The 14,941-nt window shown below is 39.1% G+C and overlaps 2 protein-coding genes across 3 annotated transcripts; one reads left to right on the top strand and one right to left on the bottom strand.

The window, feature by feature from the left end:
• The first annotated feature begins 10,060 nt into the window (after positions 1–10,060).
• On the top strand, positions 10,061–11,954 carry LOC112173571 (piriformospora indica-insensitive protein 2). The gene has a single exon (XM_024311224.2). The coding sequence runs from the start codon at positions 10,267–10,269 to the stop codon at positions 11,740–11,742; it is 1,476 nt and encodes a 491-aa protein (XP_024166992.1). The 5' UTR covers positions 10,061–10,266; the 3' UTR covers positions 11,743–11,954.
• A 508-nt stretch (positions 11,955–12,462) lies between these two features.
• On the bottom strand, positions 12,463–14,214 carry LOC112173572 (CRIB domain-containing protein RIC6). 2 transcript variants are annotated; one of them, XM_024311225.2, is made up of 5 exons: positions 13,932–14,214; positions 13,560–13,712; positions 13,378–13,463; positions 13,186–13,282; positions 12,463–13,033 (listed from the first exon to the last, which is right to left on the bottom strand). In XM_024311225.2, exons 2-5 carry the CDS (start codon positions 13,630–13,632, stop codon positions 12,594–12,596), a joined length of 696 nt encoding a protein of 231 aa, XP_024166993.2. In that variant the 5' UTR covers positions 13,633–13,712; positions 13,932–14,214; the 3' UTR covers positions 12,463–12,593. The 2 variants fall into 2 exon arrangements, with proteins under 2 accessions (XP_024166993.2, XP_040363918.1); XM_040507984.1 differs by having other exon boundaries at positions 12,464–13,033; positions 13,357–13,463; positions 13,932–14,213.
• Between the last annotated feature and the right edge of the window lie 727 nt (positions 14,215–14,941).

Here is a 14,941-nt window from a genome sequence, read left to right on the forward strand (position 1 = left end):
TGAAACAGAGGGATTAGGAATCTGTTGAACACCTTTGGCCGGAACAGCTTCCAGAAATTCAATGGAAGCAGAATAGGAGGCCATTGCAATTTTTATTGGGTTAGGAGACTCATGATTAAACAAACACCTACACCTATGCTTCCAAATGAGCCAAAGAAAGAAGGATAAGTGGGTAAAGAATTCTTTAGGCACCTGAGAATTTCGAATGAGATCAATCCATGAAGCCAAAGAGCTGAGAGATTGCAGAGAAACTTTATAGCTAAAAGGGTGTGCAAACCAAGCAGCCACTACCCAAGGACACGAAAACAACACGTGTTCTATTGATTCAGGGAATGAATTACGAATAGGGCAAAGGGGACTGCGAGCAATATGACAACTAAAAAGAGCTTCTTTAGTTGGAAGGATATTATGAAGAGCTCGCCATAACAAGAACTTTATTTTGTCTTAAGATTGTTAGAAAATTAAATAGGTAATTGCTATATTGAAAATCAATATATGTATGAAAAACCACTGTCAATTCAAATCAAATATGATATAGAAGAACAAAGAATAAAATTTAGAAAAACCTTTAACAGATTGTGATCGAGGCTAGAACTTGGTTCTATCCCCTTAAAACGAAATTGTCTCATCGTCGGTGCTTGAAGGGTTATCAGCAAATGTCTCCCAGGTGTAAGTATTTTGGGCTCTTTCCATTCAACACAAGAACTCCTAAGTATACTAGGAGACTTGAACACCGAAGGATGAGAAAAACAAAGCATCTTTCTATTTTCCCGGTGGTCCTAGGAGATTGAACGATCGGGCAATGAAGCGAAAATCAGGCTCACTAATCTCAAGATAAAGGTAGTTTAAATATCATATCAATTTGCCTGTAATTGTTGTATATATCGTGGATCTAAACTGTTATGCAATTCTATCAATGGTTTTGGAAAAGCTTTTGAAATTTTATCTGCATTAAAGTGTTTTTGAATATATATCAAATAAACATTGTGATTGCATATTGTTAGCAATGTTCTATAAAACGGTCTGGGAGCCCGTCTAGATTTTAGGCTAGGCGACAAGGGAAATTGGGTTGGGTTTCAACAGGCGCCTAGGCGGGATAAGCTGGCATTGGGAGGTCTAGGCGTTAGGCTGGGCGGTGGGCGATGAGCGGCTTGCACAGAAATTCCTGGAACTAAGTTATTGCAAACCGAAGCGGTAGCTCTGTCAAACCTCTCCGTGCCTTTCCGTCAATGTGAAAGCTCTCTCTCTGAGACCCAACTGATCCTCCTTTTCTTGTGCTATCAAATCCTGGTCGACTCTGTTGGATCTTCACTCTGACATGCAAGCTCATGAACATACCTTGGTCTTTAGCTTTGAGTCAGATCTATTCGTCTCCTCTGCTCTCATAGACATGTATGACAGGTGCGATGATGCATGGAAATTGTTCGACGAATTTTCTCACAAGAATAGGGTCGGGGGAAACTGATCATCTCATTCGAGAAGTAGGATTTTGACTTTTGATTGTGGCAATGACAGATTTAGGGAATTGAAGTTGGAGATTAGGTTGATGAAGGGATTCAGTCAAGGAGAAATGGAGAGTCAGTCATTTCACTGACGTTGATGATTGAGTTGTGCAAGCTATCGAATTGAAAGTTAAGGACTTTAGGGTTCTAAATGGAAAATTGGGGATTTTCTGAGTTTGGCCCCTGATGAGATAGAGCTATAGATGATGTCTTCGACTCATTTGTTGGGTTTTATTAGATTATAGGATAGTATGTGATCAAGCCTACAATAACACTAATAGAATTGCATAGAGACCCAATAAAGAGGTGACATATATTACATTTTCTTTTTGTTTTTGCTAACAAAGTAATAATAAATATGATTATAAATTCATAAACATTATTATTTATCTATTTTATATCATAAAAATAATTAAAAATTATAAAAAGTAAAAACCGCCTAATCCCCACCTAGACTCCCGCCTAGGCCCCAAGGCTCTAGTCCTCGGGCCACCGCCCGACTAGCACATAGCGTTTTTTAGAACCTTGATTGTTAGTAAGGATTGATTTAGTATCTTAAATCAGTTTGAAAAACCTTTCCATGTCTATCTCAATCTGTGATCAAGATGATCAGATTGAGGGAGAGTCTTTATGTTCTATAAAAGGTTTTGAAACTAAACTTAAGAGAGATATTTTTATTGTGAAATTTCTAAGTGCCGCATAGTCTGCATAAATTGTTTTACAAAAACTCTCTCTTTATATCATTTGTTCTCTGTGTGTGTATCACTGCATTCTTCACTTGCATAGTACTTGAGATCAGTGAGACGTTGAATCAAGAGTGAAAGGAAGGACTATCAAGGTTCTGTCATCAAAATAGATTGATTCAACCATGTAGAGAATAGGTCTTTGAAATTGTGAACAAGTTAGTAATATTGCTTGTAAAGTGGTTGGGTTGAATACCACTACTTGTGAGTTGTAAAGACTTGAATTCATATTGGATTGATTTCTCGTGTAGGCTACGTAAACAACCTCGCAGTGATGTTTCCTCAATTGTGAGGTTTACACTGCGTCAGCAGGTCTTGTGTTCTGTTCATATGAGTTATAGCTTTGAGATCTACTTTTATTGTTCATACTCTTGCATATTTGTTCCATCTGGTATTTTCACCAGGAGTACAATAATCAAACTTTCCTCTAAAAGAAGCACTACAATCTTGAGGGCTAACAAACACAGATTGTGTTTTTCTCTCTCAATCTATTAAAGTCTACTATGGAATGCATAAACTATTAACTATTTGAACACTAGATAAATTTTCTGATGCAAAAGTTGAATCCAAAGTGGTGGGATTTCTTCTTTATATATAGGAGTCTAATGCATCTATTTGAAAGGACATACCTTTCTACACAACAACTTCCACGTTGCTTTTAGTTTCAAAGGTCATACCCTTTGGATAAGTATAATTTAAGAAGGGAAAACATCACAAATCATGCACCAACTATTGGCATTTCTACACTTTGGTATACCATGCAACTTTCATATATATCACAATGGTATACCAAGTTTGCTCAAATCTTTCACTTTACTGTACACCGTTAACTTTTGCATGCAAACTGAACGTTGTTAACCTAATATACCAAAATGATGTTGAAATGCAAAGTTCATACACCAATCTGATAGTTTTCAAAGTTCATACACCAAAGTGTAGAATCATCCACACTTCATACACTGTTTGTGAAAATATCATTTTAAGAAAATGAATATCATGTCGAATAAGAATGAAAATCCCCCCCCCCCCCCCCCCCCCCCAATCACTTGCGTATTTGAGATGTGATGAGATTATTTAAGAAAATGATACACGTCGAGTAAGAATAAATCACGAACGCCCACTTTTGGGTCTCATTCCCTTTGGGTACTTCCTTCCGCCTCGGTTTGCTAGCTCTTTGAGCGTTTCCAAATATTTGATTCGAAAAAAGGCAGAAAGGAAACAAATATCTGCTTAATTCAATCGAAAAAAAAAAAAAGATGAAGAAGTATCTGCTTAATTAATTAACTATCACACCTAACAACCATTAAATTTGAGTTCAGTTAGGCGAGTCACTTCCACAATTGAATATGAATAAGATTTCTTAAGATGCCTCGATTTCATAATGTTTGTTTTCCCTTCTTTAATCAACAGTTGAAATTATGGTTACTGATTCTTAACCTCAAATGGTCAAATCTGATCATGTCCATTTTAGTGCCATCTCTAGATAATGTATGTGGAGCTCACCAGACAGTTTACCTATCTTCCCCTAGTTAATATTGTTGCGTTAATGTAGAAGAGGAACGCTAAAAACTTCAACATTTTTTAGTCTCTCTTTTCTATCTCAAACTTGTAATCTCATAATCAAAATCTTAGCGATCACCACATGTCATAAGCTATTGCAGTCCTAAAAAAAATCAAAGGTCTCATTTGGTTTATATTTTGAAGCTTAGTGAGTGTAACTTTGAAAAAAAAAAAAAATACTGGTTATATGAGAGTCTACCAACTCTTTCATTCTCTTAGGTTTGTCCTTCTTTTCGCCTCGGTTTGCTTTTCTATTTCCAAACAAAAGTAAAAGGTGGTCGATCTACCATTACAAAAATTATATGTATAAATCTTTCATAGAATTTATAGTCCCGGAGGACGACAGTAAGATCTTGAATTAACAGTTGAAAAAATTGGGCTGACTTCTTCATAACCTCATATGTATAATTTGTTGACTTGCATGAGTTGTATCACATCATATCTGCCACATTAATTCATACACAAGCTTTGGATTTTGTTTTCATTATTGGAGCTGAGAGTATTGTAGTATGGAAATGGAGGTTACAGACTGTTGCTTTGAATCTTGGACGTCCATTGTAGTGCCATTTCTAGCTTAAGCCCATATGAGGGGGAGAGTGCAGTAAATGTAAAAATAAAACGACCTCATGACCAGTAGTACCAGATCATGGCCAGTCACCATCTCCATATCTTGTCTTTACCAGGTTCAGTATCTTACTTGTTATCCCCACCTCCTCTCTTCTCCCTCTGCAAATTTTTAATGCCTGGCCCTGGACACACAGTACGTACCAATGGCTCCTCTCTGGCTCTCTCTCTCTCTCTGTTTGCTTCTCCTCCAAGAACCATACAAAGCGTCAAAGAGTGAAAAGTAAAAACCAGAACGACTCCTTTTTTCGGTGCGCACGTTAAAATCAGAACCCCCCGGATGGGGCCCTCCGGGACCGGAGCCGGGGAATGGTCCTCGCGTGCTCGCTCGCTCTGTGCGTCTCCACGTGGCGGTGGATGGTGGTCGTCGCTGGGAATCAGTTTGGCGTCGCTTTCGGGATTAGGGTGGTACGACATGGGCTGACACAATGGGGGCAAGAGACGACAGACAGCAAGTCGGCGGAAACGGCGCGTCGCTGTTCCTGGCCTGCCGTTCTTTTTCTGCTCACCCGAGCCGAGCGTAGAAGTGCTTTTGCCGCATAAAGTTCCAACGGATTTTGATGCTTTTGGTGAATTATTTGGCTTATGAATCAACTTTACACAGTAATAATGTACACATTGTTTTAGAACGGTTACTTATTGTAATCCATAGATCCAATCGGTACCTAAACAAAATTTAGAGATAAATCTGCATCTTTTAAGATTTCGTCTGCAGCCACATTGAAACTTTCGATTATGTTTTGTTAAGCATAGACATTCTGATGCACATGGTTCCAATTTGAGGTTTCTATTTGAGAAAAGTTTATGCACGTGTCACAAAATATGGAGTATGGACGGAGATACCATTTTGACGGATTCATGATATTACATGATTTATTTTTTGAAAATCTTCTAAATACCCCTCGATATCATTTTCAATGGTTGCAACTAATGTTTTCACGTATTAGCACACGATGTGAGTTTCACCAATGAAAAGAAAGAAAGAAAAAATTACAAATTCTATAGTATCCCAGAGTATTAAAACTCCACATCCAAAAACTATTAGACTGCAAATTATTTGCAACGTTCTAATCTAACAGTTTTAACTTTAAAAAATTTAATATTCTAAAATACTATAAGCAACTCTGCAAGAAAAAAAAAATGGAAAATTGAGATGGATGTGTTTGGGAAACCATGGACAATATTTGGAGAGAGATGTGGTATCGGTGCTCGAGGATTATACGGCTTTGAAAATATAGTGGAATCTAAAGCCAGAAGGAACAGAGGTGTTCTGACATCTCCGAGTCCGACATCCTGCGGTTTACATAGTTTTGGTGAAGATAATACGGGCCACGTTATAAAGGTCGATAATACCCCTGCAGTTGTTCACCTTTTGGACCAAACCATGTTTTCTCCTGTTACTTGTGAACTGGATGCCATCAATCCATCAATCAGTCCCTTTCATGGTTTTGTTTAGGGAATGATATGGAAAAGTTCCAAAAAAAAAAAAAAAAACCAAGGTCAACCCACACTTAAAATTAAATTTTGTGCGTATTCTGCCTTTGATAGCTACAATCATGTTCTATTGTTCTATATGCATTTGTAGTTAATAACTACAATCCCGTCCTTTTTGTCCTAGCTCTGCTTATATTGTATATGCATTCATAATTTCATACACGTTTTTTATTATCTCGGTGTTTTCACATCCCTTAATAAAAAATAAAAAATAATAAAAACACCCTTTGCCCCCACAAGATTAAAATCCGGGTCTGCCATTGTTGCTGTGCATGGGAATTGTTCTTACTCAATGTGCAAAATTCATTATTAAGAATTCAAAACGAACTATTCATTGAGAAACTTAGAAGTGGGCATAATGTGGGGAGAAATCGGGTACCGCCCGAACTGACCTGAATAAAACGGGTCGGAAACCGCACTGAGGGAAAAAACTGTGTCGTTTTGCATTCACATAGCACGAACCCGATTCACTCTGGTGCGGGCTCGGTTTTTAGTCACGAACCGCTCGGATTAAACCGCCCGACCCGATTCATAATTTATATATATATATATATATAATTTATTTTTAATATTTTCTTAATTTTTTATATTATTCCTCAAGTTCTGATTGGAGAAAATTTTCTCCAAACCCTAATGCTCGAGGGTTCTAACTCAACCGCATAACTCTCATTTCTCATTTCATGCTCTCTCTCAGTCTTAGACCGTCACTCTCCGATCTCTCATTCTGTCCTATCTACCATAATGACTCTCACCGTCGACCGTCGTTCTCTCTCGCTTCTCTCTTCTTCTATTGTCGGCCAGATTCTCATCGTCGGTACGATTAATTTGTTCTCTCAGCTCTATCTTTTCTCTTCTTCTTTTTTTCCAGTTTAAATCAAGATGAATCGTTTATGAAGGCAAACATCTAGTATTTTGATCTTTGATGGGTGTTCAAATCATTTAGAATTTTAGATTATCGTTTGATGGGTGTTCAAATCATTTAGAATTTTAGATTATTGTTTGATGGGAGTCCAAATTGGTGTGATAGTTTGATCTTTGATGGGTGTTCTGGTTGTGAAATACTGAAATTGTAATGTGCGTGTTCTGGTTTAAAGAAGATGTCTGGTAGTTTGTTGGTTTGGGGCTTCTCTCTTTCAAAATTGTGTTAGGGTTTTCGAAAACCACTTGGGGCTTTCTGATTTCATAGTTTAGCTTTAGGGCTTTCTGATCTCAACTTATTAGCTTTCTGATCTCATAGTTGGGAATTTTGTTTCATTGTTTTGAAATTGTAATTGGCTATTTGTAGATTATGGAAGGGATATCTTCAATTCCGACCTCTACCCCAACTAGAACTATAGATTCTAGCATCAGGACGACCCCCACACTAAGTCCTATAGTTGCAGTTATTCAAAGTTTTACTCCAGTACCACCGCTTCTACCACTTCTTGAAGATGAAGATGGAACAAGCAAAAGGAAGAACTCTTCAATTGTGTGGCAACATTTCGAGAAGCTAAAGAATCCGGATGGGAGTTACATAAAGCCAACGCATTCAAGGTGCAAGTGCTACCCCTAAACCTACGCAAGCTGCCAGAGAAGCAATGGCACATTAGCAATGAGGGCATATGTGATGTACCAGTGCAGGAAGTCGCTGATTTATGTCCCAAATAAGAGGCAGAAGTTCCTGACTTTCGATTTGGCTGAAAGTGGAGGTAAATTAATTGTTGTTGCTTATGATAAGACCACTTCTAGGCTAGCTTATGTGAAAATGATGGTTCGTAATGAACTGTCATTTTCTTTTGTTGAGAATGAAGGGTTTAAAGAGTTCATGACGGTGACTCAGCCTCAATTTAAGTCACCTTCTAGGAGAACAATAGCTAGAGATATTTGGAAGCTTTATGAGGCTGGGAATAAGAGGATTACAGGGTGGATATCTGTTAATCAGCAAAGGGTTTCACACACAACGGATACTTGGACAATATCCAAAACATTAATTACATGGTGTTGACTGCTCATTTCGTAGATGCTAGTTGGAAGCTGCACAAAAGGATTTTAAACTTTTGTGTGATTCCAAATCACCAAGGTAAAGCAATAGGCAAATTGGTTGAATCTTGTTTGATTAAGTGGGGATTGATAAGGTTTTTACAATCGTTGTCGATAATGCGAGTCCAAATTAGGTGGCTTTACACTACATGAAAAAGAAGATAGGAAACTGGAATAAGTTGGTGTTGGGAGGTAGTTTTTTGCATTTGAGATGCTGCTGCAATATTCTGAACCTCATTGTTAGGGATGGAATGGATGAGCTTGACTCCTCCATTGATGGCATTAGGAATTGTGTTAAGTATATTAGATCAAGTCCAGAAAGATTAGAGAAGTTTAGGAAGTGTGCAGCTCAAGAAAAGATTGAGCACAAGGGAGGAATTGTCCCTTTAGATGTTTGCACACAACGGAATTCAACATACTTTATGTTGGATCTTGCATGCAAGTACAAGAAGGCTTTTTTGAGGCTTGAGGATGAAGATCAACAATTTGAAGGTTACTTCCAAAAGATAGTGGGTGGAATCCTAGAACTGCAGATTGGGAAAAGGTATAATTACATATTGGGAAAAGGTGGCAAGACTCGTCAAATTTCTCAAGATTTTTTATGAAGAAACCTTGAAGTTTAGTGTCACTAAGCATGTAACTGCTAATGATCCTCTACTTTGGATGTGCACAATTGTTGGTGAGCTTGATAAGTGCATGGCTAGTGATGATCCTCTTCTTGTTAGCATTGACACCTCGATGAAAAAGAAGTTTGACAAGTATTGGCTGCAGCTTGAAGATTTAAATCAAATTCAGCTTATTGATGTCATTTTAGATCCAAGATACAGGCTGTTGTACCTTGAATTCTTCTTCCCAAAGGTGCAGGCCGACCAAGGAGAAGCAGGCGTGCAAGTGATGACCGATGAAGTAAAGAAAACTTTGAGCTCACTATTTGATTGTTATGCAGGTAATCAGTTTCACAACTTTCTTTTTTCTTTTCTTTGTAGAATCTATTTGTTTTCGTTTTTCACTACTTTATGTTTTTATTTGAGTTGCAGACGAAGATCTTGCTGTAGCAATAGGTTCTGGGAGTGTGCCAAAGCCTAGGATCGAGTCTAGGGATGATCATCGAGTTGAGGAGGATAATCATGCAGCAAACCTGCATCAGTTCAAGCTTTTGTGGTAGGAGAAAGATGTTGTGGTACGGTGATCAAGAATGAGCAGGACAAGTACCTATTGGAAGCTTCAAAAGACCCTTTGAACCACAAATTTGAAATTTTGGCTTGGTGGAAAGAGAATGCTCCAGGATACCCCATTCTGTCCCAAATCACCAAAGACATGTTTGCTGTACCTGCCTCAACTATGGCGTCTGAATCTTCATTCAGTCTTGGAAAGAGGGTGGTGGACCAAATCTGCATTTTAGATTTGGTTAATTTGCAATTAGATGAACTGCAATTTTCTTTTCTACATTTGGTGAAATTAGGCTTTAGGAAAGATTTGTGTTTATTGTTTAACAACTGTATGAACTCCCATTTTATTTATGCGTTTAGTTCATTTGAATGGTTTGTGAAGGTGTAATGACTAATTTATTTTAGACTGAGTGACATGGTTTGCATTTGATTTTAGTTGTTTTTTTTTTCCTTCTTTTTCAAGTCTGCAGGTTATCAACTTTCCCATTTTAGATTGCATGTTTTCCATTGCGGTTTGGGCTGAAACTGCACCTGCCTGCACTTACAGTGACACCAGAAATCTGGTCGAAAGAATTTAACATCGGTTGCAGTTTGAATTTTGAGCTTACCAAATTTCCCGGTCCAGATGCGATATCAGGCCCAAACCGGCCTGATCCGCACTGAGCCCACCCCTAGAGAAACTTCAGCCCAATAATACTTTGAACTTTTTAACTAGCACACGCAACGATCTATTCTTATCATTCTAGTTTTGTGATTATGATTGTCAGATATAAACACTCACGTTCTTTATTAACATCAAGATAAGAAACACACCTAACACTGTAAACACATGAACCAAAACAAATTGGTCCCCCCAAACCACATCTGGTCGTCGCAGTTTCGATAGCCCGAACGGACCACATCGCAATGATCGAGCTCAATTATGTTTTAGACTTTAGATTATTGGATGTACATAATTTAAATGCACATACAAAGAAAAGAAAAAATATGTCCCAACATAAGCTCAATAATAATCCAACTTGGTCCCTTGCTTGGTCTTGGCCAGTTGTCACTCCGACCCTTAGACTCCTGATCACACTGTAAAAACTCCAGTCCAAAAGACAAGGGCATTTTCGTAATTCATCGACCTCTGTGCTTCCCTCCCACTTAAACCCCATGACCCAACTACTCCACAGTTCTCACCTCCACACTTGCTCTTGCTCTTTCAGAAATCAGAACAGAGAGAAACAGACCTCAATGGCTCAGCTCCACCCAATTTCCACATTCACCCTCCTCTTCCTCACAACCCTCCTGTCCTCTTTCGTCATTTCCCACTCCCAGCCCCTCCTCAGCCCGGCCGAGCAGGCCTCCGTCTACCGCGTCCTCGACTCCCTCAACCCCCACGTCCCCTGGCGCACCCTCTTCCCCGACGACCTCTGCTCCTACGGCCCCCACGGTGTCGTCTGCGACTTCTTCGCCAACGACACTGATCCCAGCGTCGTAACCGTCCACGTCTCCGAGCTCAGCTTCGGGTACGTCTCCGACTACACCCCCAACCCGCCCTGCTCCTCCACCGCCACTCTCAGCCCTCTCCTCTTCACTTCCTTCCCTTACCTCCGCAAGCTCTTCTTCTACCGCTGCTTCAACGAAACGACAGTCGTTTCGGTCCCTGATATTCCGGCGAGTTTCGGGTCGGGTCTGGAGGAGCTCGTCTTTATAGACAACCCCTCTCTTGTTTCCCCGCTCAGTGGCATTCTCCGTAATTTCACCAGCTTAAGAAGGGCAGTTCTGACCGGGAACGGGTTTTACGGCAACGTACCGGATTCCGTTGCCGAGATGGTCCACCTGGAAGAATTGACTCTCTCCGGAAACCAACTCGGTGGAGAGATTCCGGTGAGTTTTGAAAAACTGAAGAAGCTGAAGGTTCTCGACCTGGGCGGGAACTCCTTCGCCGGAAAAGTGCCGGACTCGGTGGGGAGCCTCTCGGAGCTGTTGAAGCTTGACCTGAGCTCCAATGGGTTTTCCGGCAAAATCCCGGAGAGCCTCAAAAACTTGCGGAGGCTGGAGCTGTTGGACCTGAGCTACAACCGGTTCAACAACTCCGGCGTGCCTCTGTTCTTGTCGGAGATGACACAGCTGAGAACGGTGTCTCTGAGTGGGAATTTGCTAGGAGGGCAGATTCCGGAAATATGGAGCAAGCTCGGGGGCATTTTGGGAATTGGGCTTTCTGGGATGGGACTGGTTGGGAAAATCCCAGCTTCAATGGGGGTGTATTTGAGAAATGTGAGGTACCTTGGGCTTGACAATAACAAACTGGAAGGGACAGTGCCTCAGGAGTTTGGTCTTTTGGAATCTGTGAATGAGATTAATTTGGAGAACAATAGCTTAAGTGGGAGGGTCTCATTTTCTTCAGCTAAATTTGGGCACAAGATGAAGTTGTATGGAAACCCACAGCTCTGTGTTGATGATAAGGGTTTAAGGTTTGCAAAGGGTTTAGGGTTTGAGGAGTTGAAGGTGTGCAGCAAACAGCAGAAACCCAATTCTGCCCATTTCACAATGGATTCTTCTTCTTCTTCAGCAGTGCAGGTTGTTGTTCCATCCATGGTTATGGTTTGTGGGTTTTTGGGTATGATTGTGCTTATGCTTAATTAGGATTAGAGAGCCATTAGAGGTTGAGGTTTAGGAAGTTTAGTAGGCCTTCTAACAGAGAAAGGAACAGGATTTTGTAGTCTTGACTAGAAATGAGTTTTGGGAATTTGGGGATGTGTAGTGAAGGTGGATGTGGATACAAGGAAATTAACTATGTAATTATGCACTTTTGTCAATGGGAAGTGGATATAAATGATAGCATTATCTTTTGGTTATGGTAATAGTTTCTTTATTACTATCCTGCTTATGGGGATTGAGTCTCAAACAAGAAATTGATTTCTTTGGTGCTGTGTTATTTGCAGTGTTTCAGTGCTTTCGGTCTCTAAGGGGCCTTGTGTTCATTACTGATTCTGTGTTTGGTACTTTGGTTTAGCTTTTTCACATTTACCCAAAATTTACAGAGATTCTGTCTGATAGTGAAAGAATTGGAAATGTATCTGAAATTCTGAAGTGGGGTTTTTGATGAAACCAGCTTGGCAATTTAGCATTTTTATGGTAACTAGCATAGTCTAGGACCAAGGGGATGTTCTGGCTTGTTGTGTGATATGAAGCAAAATTGATCTCAAATCATGAAGACAGAGACAAAAGCAAATCACCCTTGCACAGTTAGACAGGGATAGGCTTTTTTAAAGCTGGATGATACCCAGTAAAAAGTGCTTTTTGAAGAAGCACCTGCTTCTCCAGCCCTTTTATGCAAACCTAAAAAGCAGAAATGTATTTGCAATTATACAAGGATAGGAAAGGAGAAAGTGTTCCAAAAATGAAATAACCTTTAATTAAAACTGATATTACAGTTGTTTGGCATCACTCCCCTGATGATACATTTGATATAGCTAGCCTGATTGAAGATGCTTCTAGCTGCTACAACATTGATAGTAATCAATTCTTTGAATAACTTCATATAAACCCCTTGTCTTCCCCCTCTTGAAAAGAATTCTGAGATAGCTCAATGCTATTGGACTTTGCTGTAGATGGGGTGCCAGGATTTTTTTTTTTTTGGACCCCCCAATCGCCGATTCTTTTGATTTCTTCCGCCGTGATTTCTTGGGGATATCCGGTAGGGAGGATTCGCTACTTGTATCTGTGGCTTCCTGAGGGCTGCCTCTATTACCCTCCGATAAGTCCCTCCTAGAAGGCCTTCTTGTTTGCCTAGGTTTATCTGATTTTTCCCTTGGGGATTCAGTTCCACCACCACCTCCTTCATGCCCCCGTGATGATTGCCTTCTCGATGACTTGGGCAATTCAGGGTCATGTGTCGGAGACATTGAACTCTTTGAACTTCTCCGGCTTGAATCTACATTGAGATAATACATAACATTGATCATCAGCTATTTCCGAACAAAATTTTGCTAATACTTGATAAAGAGTCGCTTATTACTTAATAACTTTTTGAGAGTGCGAATAACAACTCTATGTTATTATATATAAACAAAAATGAGGCATTACCTTCAGAGATACATTTGACCATATTATTGTCGGTCATCTCGCCATTCTGACTTAAAGGTGCTGATGCAAATCCTGGTGGAGATTGAAACTCATTCATCTGCAATGATCAACAACTTCAGCAAGTAGAAACTGCAAAAAAAAAAAAAAAAAAAATTCTAGTTAATTAAGTACCCAGCTTGGAGAACTACTTGCCGTTGATGGACCATCCCAGCCTATATGAGCCACATGCTTTACGTCTGTAGGAAACCCAATCTGTATTTCTTGTTCTTTGTCATCATCTGACAAATGAGTGTGACAATTTCCCTCAGGCCTCAATATGTGTGTGTAAATAAATATCATCAATTAGAGCATAGGCTTTTCAATATGTAACATACCAAACATTTGAGAAATGTATCTCAGGCCTTTTAAGAGGCCCTTCATCTTACTGCTATTTTCTTTATTCGACATGAGTAATTCTTAATGATAATAATCTATTCCTGTGAAGTCCCTAGCTAGTACATATGGAAACCAAAATTTGCCCTCCAATTCTGTCACAATGATAACAAGAAGAAAGTTAGTGATGAATGGTCGAACCCTTCTATTGTAACGATCAGTATGAAATTTGATAGTGAAAAACGACCATTACTCTAAAAAAAAAAGAATAATTCGCGAATCTAAAGATTGAAAATATATACATATGTGATGAACATGGTAGAATTTTCTTGAATAACGATTGTCAAATTAAGATGGAAATAACTCTGGCTAACCTTTGAAGGAAGACCTTGCTGCTAGGCCATAATTTACAACCCCATATGAGAGGCCGCAGCATTCAAGCTATATCTTCTGAGAAACTAAAAATTCCCAGAAAATTCAACAGGGCATGCAAACAATACATACAATGACCCCCTTTTTTTTTCTTTTTCTTTTTTCTATAAATTTTGGCAAGATGAGGAAGAAGACTTTGGAAGAAAAGGAAAAAAAAAAAAAAGGTGTTCAAAAACTAATAACAGCTTTTGACAAATGTGTATGAGAGGGGGGGGGGGGGAGTGATGAGAAAAGGGATGAACTGATAAAACAAATCATGCTTAATTAAAGTAAAGCTATCGTTTATCTCGTCAATCCGATGGTAATGCATTGTGTTTTTTCCCTAACCACATTGTTGATCACCAGACGTGGATCGAACTTTCCGGTGTGAAAATATAGGAAGAAATGACAGTGAAGATCTTTGGCTTTGCTAAATTTAGATGGCAAGTTCTGTAACGGTCATTTTACAGGCCGTAATGACTGGTAGATGCATATATATGAGTTTCAATGGTTTGTTGGCTATTCTCTTGTTGACAGAAAATATGTGTCCACCTTGCGAGTCTATTGAGTCAAAGTTAAGTGTTAAACTCAATTTTAATTTGGTTTTACTGTCCTTATTACGTTTTTTTTTTTTAAGAACAGAGTTCAAAATGAAATTCACCTCAAACTATAGTTATGTGAGGTTGATATGAAAATAGGTTGTCATAAAGCATGATTCTAAACGAAAATGGACATATTAGTATAGAAGCAACTCGCATAGGTTTCTTAGCTTAATTAGTGACGGGAAGATCTAACTCTTTTTTTTGTAATTAGCTATGACGCTCAAGACTTGACATGAAAGAGGCGTATATATAATGAATCATACGTAGTGTTACATTATTTGGTATGTAAATTTGGTGATCGTAGAACTAGCAAGGCTCTTAACTGTAATGTGTGTGATAAATGCTCTTACGAAAGAACCAATTAATTAACT

This window comes from Rosa chinensis, chromosome 6, assembly GCF_002994745.2.
Source record: "Rosa chinensis cultivar Old Blush chromosome 6, RchiOBHm-V2, whole genome shotgun sequence".
Taxonomy (NCBI): Eukaryota; Viridiplantae; Streptophyta; class Magnoliopsida; order Rosales; family Rosaceae; genus Rosa; species Rosa chinensis.

What these genes read in the sequence shown, in the direction of transcription:
- LOC112173572 (XM_040507984.1), bottom strand. Translation starts at nt 13,632, where the DNA reads ATGTCGAATAAAGAAAATAGCAGTAAGATGAAGGGCCTCTTAAAAGGC. An exon ending in CAAGTAGTTCTCCAAGCTGG is followed by an intron (nt 13,283 to 13,356) that starts GTACTTAATTAA and finishes TGATCATTGCAG; the next exon opens with ATGAATGAGTTTCAATCTCC. An exon ending in GGTCAAATGTATCTCTGAAG is followed by an intron (nt 13,034 to 13,185) that starts GTAATGCCTCAT and finishes ATCTCAATGTAG; the next exon opens with ATTCAAGCCGGAGAAGTTCA.
- LOC112173571 (XM_024311224.2), top strand. Translation starts at nt 10,267, where the DNA reads ATGACCCAACTACTCCACAGTTCTCACCTCCACACTTGCTCTTGCTCT.